The 13353-nt window shown below is 43.1% G+C and overlaps 1 protein-coding gene across 1 annotated transcript in view; it reads left to right on the top strand.

The window, feature by feature from the left end:
- The window catches only part of LOC308094548 (receptor-type tyrosine-protein phosphatase U-like), a 166384-nt gene that overhangs the window by 135840 nt on the left and 17191 nt on the right, over window positions 1-13353 (top strand). Inside the window, exons 18-22 of the mRNA XM_080441272.1 lie at window positions 168-240; window positions 1048-1124; window positions 6988-7024; window positions 9779-9876; window positions 12448-12564. Coding sequence (XP_080297398.1) covers window positions 168-240; window positions 1048-1124; window positions 6988-7024; window positions 9779-9876; window positions 12448-12564 — 402 coding nt within the window. The remainder of the gene's footprint in view (window positions 1-167; window positions 241-1047; window positions 1125-6987; window positions 7025-9778; window positions 9877-12447; window positions 12565-13353) is intronic.

Here is a 13353-nt window from a genome sequence, read left to right as displayed (position 1 = left end):
ACTCTAGTAGTAGTAGTGGGTTCTGGGCCAGTGGTCCTTGCGATGCATGTGGAAGGAGAAATGATCCAACAGAAAAACACGGGGTTGCTGTACTTTTTTAATGGCAGGGTACATCTTTGCCTAATTATGTTTATAAGTAATATTATTTTGTTGCTATTTCATTGCAGAGTTTCTTCGATGGCTGGGATGCGACGAAGAAAAAGGACAAGACTAAAGGAAGACATGATAGTTTACTCAGCCGTAAGTCACAATTAGCGACACACAGTAGCCATCAGACACATTTCAGAAAGAAGACACCTCCATTTGAAAAACAAATAGAAATTTGGAGCATTTAATTGACATAAACATGCCAGTTTTGTTGTCTTCAGAAGCTTTCAACCTCTTTGAATTTAAGCCACCATGTACATTTTTATATTCCCAGTAAGTTGTAGACGTCATAATAATAATGACATTTATCCCATACAACTGTTAATGGTTGATAGTAAAGGAATGCTCTGCTGTTTTTCAGCCATATGTCCATATGTCTTTATCAGTAGGACTAATTATCAAAACATGGTCAAGTCAAGAGATGAGCATAAACTACAGCCATTCTCCTCTCTGCCTATAGAGGCAGTGGTCTGCAGAACAGCTTGACAACCACTGAGTTCTGGGTATTATAGGATCAGAAAGCAAAGTGTCATGGGACGTATCTTTCTCAGCCATTATTGCATGTAATCAAAATGTTTTTGTATTGATCGACACTATTAATGTCATAAATTGACTAAACACACACAATTGACAGTGGACGTCCTTTGAGCCTGTTAAAATACAATGAAGTCATCAATTAACGAATTAACTATATTGAATAATTAATACATTAAGTTACCGATGAGTGCTGTTTCACTCGACGATCGACGAGTTAATGTCACAATTCGACTTAACATCCATACATTTTATAGTGGAACATTCCTTTAAGTCTGTTGAAATCCAGTTACAAATGAACTATGTAGAATCATTGATCAGTTAAGTTATCAAAGTGCTCAAGTGTTCTTTCTTCATGCATTTCAGATGATCGTCATCGAGTCAAACTGCACTCTTTGCTGGCAGACCCCAACTCTGACTACGTCAACGCCAACTACATCGATGTAAGTCTCTTTAACCTCCACCTCCTTCACTTTGTTCTTTATCCATGTCTGCTGTGTCCAAAACAAACAACGGCCCCTACTTGACCCCTATTAGAGCTGTGTTTGACCCAGTCTCTACTAGACCCCCCCATTAGAGCTGTGTTTGACCCAGTCTCTACTAGACCCCCCCATTAGAGCTGTGATTGACCCAGTCTCTACTAGACCCCCATTAGAGCTGTGATTGACCCAGTCTCTACTAGACCCCCCATTAGAGCTGTGATTGACCCAGTCTCTGCTAGACCCCCCCATTAGAGCTGTGATTGACCCAGTCTCTGCTAGACCCCCCCATTAGAGCTGTGATTGACCCAGTCTCTACTAGACCCCCCATTAGAGCTGTGATTGACCCAGTCTCTACTAGACCCCCATTAGAGCTGTGATTGACCCAGTCTCTACTAGACCCCCATTAAAGCTGTGATTGACCCAGTCTCTACTAGACCCCCGTTAGAGCTTTGATTGACCCAGTCTCTACTAGACCCCCCCATTAGAGCTGTGATTGACCCAGTCTCTACTAGATCCCCATTAAAGCTGTGATTGACCCAGTCTCTACTAGACCCCCGTTAGAGCTGTGATTGACCCAGTCTCTACTAGACCCCCATTAAAGCTGTGATTGGACTTTCTGTGTGTCTGAGAACATGTCAGCTGTCACACTGGGTTATTTCACGATTGCACGGCTCAAAGAGTGCTTGTTCAGCAGGAGTCTCCAGCTCTATAGCAAACAGAAAATACATTTTCAGGTCCAAGTTTATCCAATCGTTAGAGAGATCTCATACAGGATAAACAATAAAAAAAATTTGAAGTGATGGAAAAATGTATTTTCTGTTTACTAAACAGCTGGAGTGATGAGGAGGACCCCTGTTACTGAACAAAAACTCTACAGCAATTACTAGATTCAAATACCACTGTTTCCGAAGTGGAAAAAGCGGCACTCCAAAATGAAGGATGCAAGACTGGCTCAGATAGACATCCTTATTTATTGGGAATGCTTTTATCTACAGCAATTACTATCGGAATATAGCGCTTTAACGTTCTTTTTAACCAATAAAATCCTACAAGATCCAATAAGCTTGGAGAACTAATGCCTGGTGACTCACCGAAACGCTCGTCTAAGGTAACATGGTGCCGCATGGGGCCACAGTCGACTCCAATAGAAGAGGCTTGATCCTCTCATCTGTTGTTGGTTTTAATCACACCAGTGGTTCAACTGCAGTGAGGATCTCAGCAAGCCTCTCCAATCCCAGCGGCAGAGCGTAGCACCTGTCACATCACATCACAGCAGCTTCGTAGCAGATGGACCTACACAGGTTGTGAAGAACAAACACTTTTTTCTTTTTTTTACTTTGAGATCTGCTGTTAGCTCTTAAAGTAAAGGTCATTCAGAGTTGGCACTGAAAAAGCCTCTCTTTAAGAACTCGGTCTCCGTTTTAGCACAGGATGCAGTCACGTTAAGTGCTTATAATAGATGTGAAAGCGAAGGGGTTCGATAGGGCTTGTTCTACTCTCTGAATACTGTATTAGGGCCTTTAGATTCACCATTGTGTCTTTGACAAAAGCAGATGGAAGGAGGACAATGAGGACTGGATTGGTTCAGGTTGTAGATGCCTGACGCAGCAGCGTTATGTGGGTGGAGAGGGTTTGAAGAGGAGCTGTTTAACTTCACTGCTTGTGCAGCAGTTCAGTGCCTGCTCTCTTTAGAGCGAGAGACTCCATTAGAATGAAAGAGTCATTAAGCGTGCTGTCTACAGCGTTGTCTGCATGTCATGGCAGGACCCCTGGTTTGTCACCACCTTACAGCACAGTGTTTCTACATTATTAATGGAAGGTCACCTGGCTATATGTCATTGAACAGTAGATGGATCATTGCTATTTCCCAAAAGTTCAGGGGAAAAGAAAATGTAATAAAGATCTCCTGCTAGAATTGAACTGGGGATGTTGGAGATTCTGGGATGTGTCCAGATGTTGGCGGTTTCCAAATACTTGTTAACTTGACTGTGGTGGCCACTGAAGTCAAACAAAACATTCTTGTCTCGACATAACTCATAAATGAACACTAGCATGATGCTAGCATTGGTTTGACTGGTATAGTTGTAGCAGTATGTGGTATAGTTGTGCTATAGTTTAGTATGAATAACCGCTCGACACACTCGTTAACAGAATCAGAATCTATTTGTTTCAAAAGAAAAGGCCTCTAGCGAAACATAAGGAAAGAGAGTTGTTTGTCTTCACCATAGAACTGTGTGACATCAAGACTCTTTTTGAACATGATTCTCTCCACAGGTGGCTTGTTGCTTCTCTTCTCACTGTGAAGTGCAAAGCACACCGTCAGTGCACACAGACACGCGTAAATTGCGTGAACATGGAGAACGGAAGTGCTGCAGGGAGAACACAAATGAGAACAGACACACAGTGTGGAACATTTGTTGTTGCTGAGTATTCGAGGCAACTTGATTCCTCACCTGAATAGCCAATCTCTAGAGCCATGACTCACCAGGCATTCTCTTTTTGGGAAGGTTTTTATAATGAAGGGATTGTGTGTCATACAACGCTTGAATTTTCTCTAATTCAACGATCAGTCTCTGTGCATTGACAACAACAGCTTTGGACTAGTCAGCCGGTTGGGAATCTGCTACTGGCGCAGAAGAAGAGTTGTCATGCCCACAGGTACCCGGATTAAAATAAGATATTTTTTAGCGATGACGACGGGTGGCACTCTGACAAGTGCCAGCGTGTGTCAGGATTGTACATTGGCTGTTTTGATTCACCGTTCGCCAGCAGTGTGTTTTGCACTAGCCTTTAATCTCCCTCTCCCACTGTTCTGTGAACACAATAACTAGCTCTTGTTTCCTCCCCGCCTTCCCTCTTCTTTTCTACTCTCTCTTTCTCTCTTTCTTTTCTTTCCCCTCCCCCCTCCACGACCTTTGGCATCTCTTAGATTCGGATAAACAGGGAAGTAAGTACTTGGCTTCTCTTCTCTTTCCATCTACCCCCCACCCCCCCATCTATTGCCTTCTCTGTGTCCCTGCCAGCTCTCCATGGATCGTTCCCCCCGCCCGCAACCATCGTTTCCTCCCTCCTGCTATGAGCTGCTGAACCTTCCTGACCATTGCTATTCCTCTGAGTTTAATTGAGACAAACTGGCTGTGGCTGCTCTCTACCTCCCTTCTTTCATGTGTAATCAGATCCTCACCTGGAGTTTAGATGTTGATGCAGCCTGACGGTAGACTTTGTTGAGTTCGCTCAAAGCCAACGGAGATACATGGCACAGCAAGGCAGGCTTTCTGTCGCAACGTTAACAAACAGTTGACCTAACGTGAAGAGCACTGCATGCTAGCACAGAATCTTTATTTTCTTTCCCATGTCAAACCATGACACCTTATGTGTTTGACTTAAAGGACCACTCCGTTGATTTCTCAACTTGATCTGTCTGTATCTGATGGTGTGAGTAATGAATGAAATACATGTATACATATGGCTGCAAGTTCGCCCCGTGACTCCACCACTGGCTTTACAAAGTCCCATGGTAGAGTGCGCTAGTGACGTCACTGGAATACAAGCTGAACTACAGAGCCTGACCTTGTCGACTAGTATGAACTAGAAAACATTTAACCCCAAAAATATGGCAAAGAGAGGCGGAATTGCAGGCAGCTCTCACAACTGCTTGTGGCCAAGCGAGAGACCACCAATTAGGAAGAATCTGACCTATTCTATGTCAGATTGTCCTAATCCTAATCCTAAAGAGTGGAGCATTCTGGCTATTGTAGTATTTATTGTTTAGTGGTCCAATCAAACTTCCTCCTACTATACCAAGAAGGACTACGGGAAATGTACTGTATTCCTTTAAGTCCTTTGGGAGATTTTAGACTATTCTTTTGTGCACACACTGAATTTTGATTTGCTTTGGTTCTCATTCTCGGGGTGTTGGCAGATTAAAAACAAAAACACTTTAGGAAGTTTCTTTCTTACTTTTGGATGTAATTGATTGCCTTGTGTTGGTGTCAAGTGCGTACAGTAGGCGTGTGCATGTTATGTTTTTACTTTCCATCCTTTTTTGTGAATTGTTTTGTGTGTCCTTGCTTGCCTCTTGTCGGGCTGCGTGGTTGCCAAGGTAACAGACGAGGAGTTTGGCACCAAAAGGCTTGTGGGAATCGTGGTCATGGCGCTTTTCCATACAATGGCTGTCTATCTCAACTTTATTCTGACATCCATGACAGTTACAGAATGTAATTTTGGTTGGGACATGTTCTGTTTGCAATTTGTCTGTGTAGGTACATGTGTGCATTATAATTATGGAATCACTCTACAACGACAAGCAAAACCAGGCTTAAAGGAGCACTTCACCCATTGTCAACCTCACTCATTGTTCCTCGCTAATGCTTATTAGAGTTCAACAGGCCTGAAAATTAAAGCCCGGCCCTAACTGGGCCCTACTGGGCCGGCCCAAGGCTCGGCCAGGCCTGAACAATTACCATATTTTTAGGCCCGAAAAACCTGAAAAGGTGTCATTAAGTGCTTAATGTCCTCAAAGTCACGCATCCAACAAGCTTTGATTGAACCTTCCGTTCCAGAGATAATGGCCAAAACATATTGAAAACGGCCACTTTCGCCGATTTTCAATAGAGTTTAGGCCATTGTCGTTTTTCTTTGATAATAAGGGCTAGGAAGGTCAAACGGCGACAAACTAGATACCTGAGTAAAGTTCACTTTAAGTTGCATCCAACACATTCACTGCCATTTCCGTCGGCCTTACCGTTAGGCCGCTAGGGGCAGTTGAAAAAAAATCTTTTTTGGGGGTAATAGATTTTTTTTCTTCACGGAACCCGAGACGGAAACGTCGGGTCGGTCGGGTAGGGTTGGGTTTCGGGCAGAATTTGAGAACTCTAATGCTTATTATACAATGTCAATGGCACAATTTCTGTCTATTCACCTTGCGTCTCATTGGTGGGCTATGTACAAACCTGCCTACCAATGACATCATTGATGAGGATTCTAAGCTGATAGAAACTACAGCCTTTCTGTTCCTGGAACATTAGCATGCTGAAATGGAGGCCATTGTGCTTGCATTAAAACAAAACTTGTTTGAAATGACCAAACATGTCTACCAATAATGTCACTGGTAGACAGTTTTCTGAACTGTCCACAGTCCTCCTCTGAGACGCAGGGCAGATATAGTGCCATCTCACAATGAGCATTAGTAATGTTCAGTTATATGAAGATGAGGTTGAAAATGTGTGAAGTGTCATTTTAAACTTAATGAGGGTTAAGACACCACAAATAACTTTTCAGACAAACCACACTATCATAGCTGTTATAAGGCAGAGCTAAGAAGAAAGGAGACGTTCAGCCAAATCAGTCAGTCACTCAGGTATAATAAGTCACAGATCATTCAGTGTCTATTTATGGTTGACCAGGAGCCCCAGATGCATGCTGGGAGATGGCAGCCAGCCACCATTGGCATGCAGCTCTCTCACTCTGTTCATAATGACCCGGCTCACAGACGCCGGCCGGGACAAAGATCATCATTTCATGATTTTAAGTGAGATGCCACAAAAAAAGACAAGCGAGCGGCGCCTCAATAAAAAGCAATCGACAATGGCAGAGCACAAATTAGTTTTTGTGGGCTGTGAAATATTTCTCATTAAAAAAAGTGCAGTAGACTCTTAGACCAATGAGACATGACTCGATGCTGAAAATGTAGAGAGAATGGAGGGAGGGGACAAAGTGGAGTCAGAGGCCCCAGAATCTGTGTTCGTATTGTGATTCTTATGATTGACACACTCTCTCTGTTTCCTCCAAACTCTTTCCTCTCCTCCTGTCAACGTTTATACAGGGCTACCAGCGATCCAACCACTTCATCGCCACCCAAGGTGAGTCTCACGCACAGAATTTGTGCAGTATAACACATATGAGAAGTGGTGCATGTTGTGTTTTCATGTTTGTGAGGACGCATAGGCATTTGTTTGGACCGGTCTTCCTTCTCAACACACCGGCTGTCGATATTGAAATGAGCTGTTTGAATAATTAATGTGTAAACAACAGGGGAGCCGATGTTCCATCACGCTACAGCTGGCTGTCTCCTGACAACCGTCGTGTTCTCCGATCCCCCATCAAACGCTCCCATAATAACTCACTGTAACCGTCAGTCAGTCTGACGCTGTTACGCCACCGACTGTTTCTCCGTGTGAAATGGTTACTTTGTGTCTTTCTTCCGACAGGCGGTGGTGCATTATCATTCTGTACGTTATATAAGTTATTACGTCGCCTGCAAACCCCAGGCGCAAACATACATTCACACAAACCCACATAAACACAACTAAAGAAGACATCATTCTTTCCTCTTCTGTTTATTCAGTCAGTGTGTGTCTTCAGTGCGTAATCCCCCTCTGATTTCTGTCTGTTTTCTGACTTTGGTTGCAACCTTGCTGCTTCACAAAACGTGTAGTCATGAAATTGTCTCCTTTTCTCTCACGCACACTTTCACACGTCACTCCCCCCCACCTCACACCATCTGTCTGCATTACTTTGTCCTGTGCGTGCACTGCACGCACGCACGCACACACACAGCACTCTATGGTACACCACGCATGAAACTCTATTAAACATGTAAGTCGTACACTGTTCAGAGAAATGCATCAACGGTGGGTGTTTGCATATGAATAGTCTGCCTCTCTGTGGGCTGCTTGCTGCAGAGGCCCATAGAAGCTGATCCAATGAGTTGAGCCTGGAGCCACATGTTTCTGTGTAGGAGAGCAGCAGGTGCTCTGCATGGGCCCATTCTGTATTCTGTCTAGGATGAAGGTGTGGGAGAGAGTTGGATGAGGAAGGGAGACGGGAGGGGAGGCAGTGAAATGCCAAGTTCGCCCCGAGAGCCGGCGTGCTGCGGCGTCTGAAAGCACAGCGCGGCGTACCGCGCATACGGATCGACTCAGTCGATGGGATCAATCAGCGTCTGTTTCTCCAGCGTCCCCTCTGGTGATGTTACCAGCCCATGCTGATGCTGGAGAAATAAACGTGATATCAGCGGTGCGTGCGGAGGCTGGCGCCGTGATTAACCAAACTGGGGAGTGAGCCACAAACAAACCCAGGGAGAGGAGGAAGAGGCAGACACGATTGAGCGAGATAGATAGATTGAGTAGGATACAGACAAGGTTGCCTTGTAAGGTTTGCCCGGGGCACAAACACTTACCTATATTTTCACAGTGGAAAAAATAATGATACTGGAGTGCTACTGTAATTGGATTGTGACTGTTAAGATCAAAGCCCCCCGTTGGCCCAAATGTTGCTGTCCTTGTGGGCGTTTAGGTGAATCACATTTGTCTGGTTTTTTTTTAAGATTCGCTGTCAGTTGTTATTTAAGCTGTAGATGTAAATGTGTGGCACCGCTACTCCTCACTGTTTCACCAGCTTTTGACGCAATAGCACCGTTTGAAAAAGCTTTTTTCAGCTGTATAAATGTTTTCAGCAGTATAAATGTCATTCATATTCTACATTGAAGATTTTATTACTTTATACTTCGTAACCAAGGTGAACTTTGAATGATGAAAATAAGTAGATCTGAACAGCCATTGTTGACTTAAACAATCACAGAAACAAATCTGAGTAGTGGTCTCTTGCATAATGCTAATACAACCCCTAGATAGCCTGGAAACTGAACAATGTTTGGTGAAATAAAGCAGTCTCTGTTTAAACGGCAGTTAGATGTGTCAAAAAAAGAAAAAGAAAAAAGGAAACTATCCCCCTTTTAATGGGAACAAAGCCAGTATATGTTGAGAGAGAGTGCATTTGTGAGAGAATACAAAGTGATGTCATGGTGTCACCATCCAATCATGTAACAGGACTGATAAGGTGTGACCTTCTTCAGTGAAGGTCATGTGAGTCAGTTACTTCCAGGTGATGTCACACAGTGTTCCTATGAAGCTGTGATGTCACACAGTGTTCCTATGAAGCTGTGTGGCTGTCAAGAAGTGTTGAAAATGAAGGGACATGTTGATCATTAAAAAGACATAAAGCATAACCAGCTCAGCAGCCAGTATGAGATAGAGCCTTGTGATATTATCAGAGGCACAGTGTAATGAAATCAATGAAAGTGTCATCTGCCCCGGGGACTGTGATTTGTGTCAGCAAACGGCGCCTCGGTGAGCCAACGCAGGGCTTTGTTTACGCAACATCTCAGGATTTGTGGGTATATTGAAATGACATTTCTCCCAGTAGGAGAAGAACACAGAATGGACAATAGTTCACAAATGACACCTTGTTACTCTATTCTCTGGCATGGATTACAGCGTGTCTGTGTTGATGGTTATTGCTGCTATTTTCTCTGACTTATGGCTTATCTCTCCACCCCCCACATCCTCTCCTCTGTCTGCACCTCTGTCTGCTCCTTCTCTTTCTTTTCATCCTCCTCTTTCTGTATCTGCTTCCGTTTCTGTTCCTCCACCTCCTTCTCTATTTCTTCACCTCCATGTCTACCTGTGCCTCTGCCGCCTTCTTTGCCTCCACCTCTTTCTTCGTCTACATCTCGTTCTTTGCCTCCAATTCTTTCTGCATCTCCGCCTCTTTCTGTCCTTCTCCCTTGCCTGTTTGCGTGCGTACCTCCCCCTTCCCCTTCCCCTCCTCCACAGGTCCCAAGCAGGAGATGATCTATGACTTCTGGAGAATGGTGTGGCAGGAGAACTGCTTCAGCATCGTCATGATCACCAAGCTGGTGGAGGTGGGCAGGGTACGTACCTCTGGAGACAAACCTCCCATCTGGGAAGATAGATGGAGTCAACATGTATTTATGGAGCTGCCCTTTATCATTTGTTATATACAGTAGATGTATCAGAGCAGCAGTGGGAGGTAGTAGTGTCTTGCTGGGCCAAGTAAGGGAGTCATGAGTAATCACCAGCTACTTTGATGACAGTGTTCCAAGGTCAAAGTCCTGATGCGCACCCCCTTATTCGCCGTGTCCTGTATGTTCTGATGCACGCCTCCTTATACGCTGTGTCCAGGTTGTTCTGATTGCAGCTGTCATCCCTGCTTCCACTGATAACAGCCTATTATTTCTTACAATCTACTGTATGTCTGACCCTGTGCCACTGAGATGCATTTGACACAAAGCCCTGTATTGATGTGATGAATTCCCACCGTTTTATTCTCAGGATTCTTTCATGATAGACTTCTAGGCTTCGGTCTGAATGAATCTGTGTGTCTGTGAATGTAGGATGTGTAAACCTTTTACACTTTGCCATCTTTTATGTTCACACATTGCTCCCAACACAGGGGGACAGGCAGGTTCACATGCTAGGGATGTGCACAGGGACTTATTTCACTGATGGTTAAACGATCCTTTTGTGAACTGTGAAGTGCTGACCGACACAACAGAGTGAGTTTTTTTCAGTTTACAACAGAATTTATTTCCAACAGGGTTTTGTCCAATACGCAAGTTCCTACGTTGCCTACAAAAGACACAAGCAAGAGTCAGTCAAGTACAGTTTTACATAACTCAGATTCAGTGGTGGAAAGTAACTAAGTACATTTACTCAAGTACTGTACTTAACACATTGACTGCCAGAATTATTTCAGAGAATATTGCCAGAGATTTTTCATTGAAAAATAAAAAGTACTCAGGAGCCGAGATACAGAATGTTTAAGTTAACAAGGAAGTGGATAGGAGTCTAGATCTTCGAAAAATCATATCTCCTTGGTCTTTGGGTCAAATAAAAAAAAAAAAAAGTAAAAATAAATAAAAAAATAAACATTTCTTTTTCTTCTAAAAACGAGTTAACTCGTTCTTGGCAATCAAGTGATGGATTCTAAAAACTAGTAAAAACGAGTTAACTTGATCTAGGCAATCAATGTGTTAACTCATTCAGTGCCACTGGACGTCTAAGACGTCCGTTGTATCATAAGCCCTGTGCCACTGGACGTCTAAGACGTTTTTTTTGTTGTTGTTCAGAACCCAAGATATCATGATTTGAAAATGTTCTGCTCCATTCACTTCTTGTTTAACTTCTTACTGAAAAAGGTTGTATCTCGGCTCTTAAGCACTTTTTTTTTTACAATTAATTTTGGCTCTGGCACTCAGAGCCCAACTGCCAGAAATAAGTCAGGCACTGAATGAGTTAAGTAAGATTTTGAGGTATTTGTACTTTATTTGAGTATTTATTTCCAGTATATTTCCAATACTTTTACTTCTACTCCACTACATCTCAGAGGCAAATATTGTACTTTTACTCCACTACAATTATTTGAAAACTTTAGTTACTACGTAGTTACTTTGTAGATTTTTATTATTATTACAAAACATACATTAACCACTTCAGCCCTATATACATTTAGGCCATTTGAAAATAGCCGATCTACAAGCTCACAATGCGACGCATTGTGAGCTTGTAGATGAGCTATTTTCAAAATATTTTTACACATTTGAAAACTTGAAATGGGACATTCTGCATGAGTATTTTTTTTATTTATTTTTTTACATTTTTATGCCAATACCTTTGTACTTTTCCTCAAGTAAATTTTGAATTCTGGACTTTTACTGGTAGTGGAGTATTTCTACATTGCAGTATTGATACTTTTACTCAAGTACAACATTTGAGTACATTTTCCACCACTGCTCAGATTATCCCAAACAATTGAGTGTGTAGCTTACCGCCAGACAGTGTCCTCCACGAGAAGAGTGAGCTCTTTCTGAGGGGAAACATGCAGCTTTTAAAACCCAAGGCTGCTCAGAACGCAGCTGACAGCAATTGCTACAAACGACAGATGTCATCAAATGGAGCTGATGAATTGGCACTTACAGTAACGTCCCTTCAACCAGCTGGCCAAGAGCTATAGGCGCTGTCCATGTTTCTGAAGTCCCTCCCCAGACCTCTGCCTGCCGGAAGGGGCCCACAGCGACATTCCACAAATCGTCTACACAATAGTTAGGGTTTTATGAATTATAAACCACCCATAGAACCAGTTTTTGAATCAGCTAAATGTGTTAATTCAGGCAACAATTACAAAATCATCTTTCTCATGTGAAAACCAAATGGGGAAAACCATTCGCTGACCAACTCTAGCGTACATCCTGAGGACCATCCCATGTTGTTGTATTTACATTGGGGATGGTATTTGTATTTGTATTTACATTGGGCAGCCACCGCATTTACAATGCTGAAAACAGCAGGGCTGCCTAAAATGTCAAATTGAGAAATAAGATAGCCACGCACATCCCTAACACACTCACGCACGCACACACACACGCACATATACACACACACGCACAAATACTAATACTGTGTGTGTTTGTTTGTTTCTCCAGATAAAGTGCTGTAAGTACTGGCCTGATGACAGTGAACTGTATGGAGACATCAAGGTAACGCTGCTGAAGACTGAAACTCTATCAGAATACACCGTGCGCACCTTTGCTATGGAGAGGGTGAGTCACACACACACACACACACACACACACACACACACACACACACACACACAGAACATCAATACAACAAAGTATTCACACCTGACATTTAAACTAAAACAGACCCGTCTTCAAAGACGAGACAAAACAAAACACGACAAGTATCGTGACTAAAAATAAAGATTCAAATAATACATCCTACACTTAACACATTGACCGCCAGAGGTTAATCTCATAATGTACTCACCAGTGCCAACGTTTTATTGTTGTTTTTTGTTTTTTTCACGTCGCCATAGACCTCGTTAAAATCCTTAAGGTTGAGCTGTGCACTGTTTGTAAACATCGCGGAGATCTCCCTGCGTGTACCAGTCCAAACCACGTGTCAAACGGAGCCGCCATGTTGTAGTTAGAACGGTTTATGTTAAACAGTGATCAGCGAGGAGAAAAACTACAATCGAAGAAAATGGCGTTTCAGTGTGCGCTTTAGAATGGAGGCCTACGGGATCGGCAAAACGTGATCCTGAATAATTCCATTTCCGGTGGTGTTACAATGAAATGTGCCGTATAGAAAATTGAAAAAAGTTTTTTTTCGAAAAAAAGGAAAAAGCACCACAGCCCGTAGGCTACGGGATCGGCGCTATACGGTTGGATTTATCGGCCCGTAGGCTACGGGCCTGGCGGTGAGAGTGTTAATGGAAAAAACATGTGGACATACTATGACTCATCCTCTGTCAGGTACCCACTCACACATGTTCTATTGTTAAACCTGGACCTTGCCACCCACCTCTCACTTCTAATGCCAACTAC

Source organism: Gymnoscopelus braueri (assembly GCF_963280865.1).
Source record: "Gymnoscopelus braueri genome assembly, chromosome: 11".
NCBI classification, from domain to species: Eukaryota; Metazoa; Chordata; class Actinopteri; order Myctophiformes; family Myctophidae; genus Gymnoscopelus; species Gymnoscopelus braueri.
Note: the sequence above shows the minus strand (reverse complement) of the source record. Positions and strands in the feature narration are given on the sequence as shown.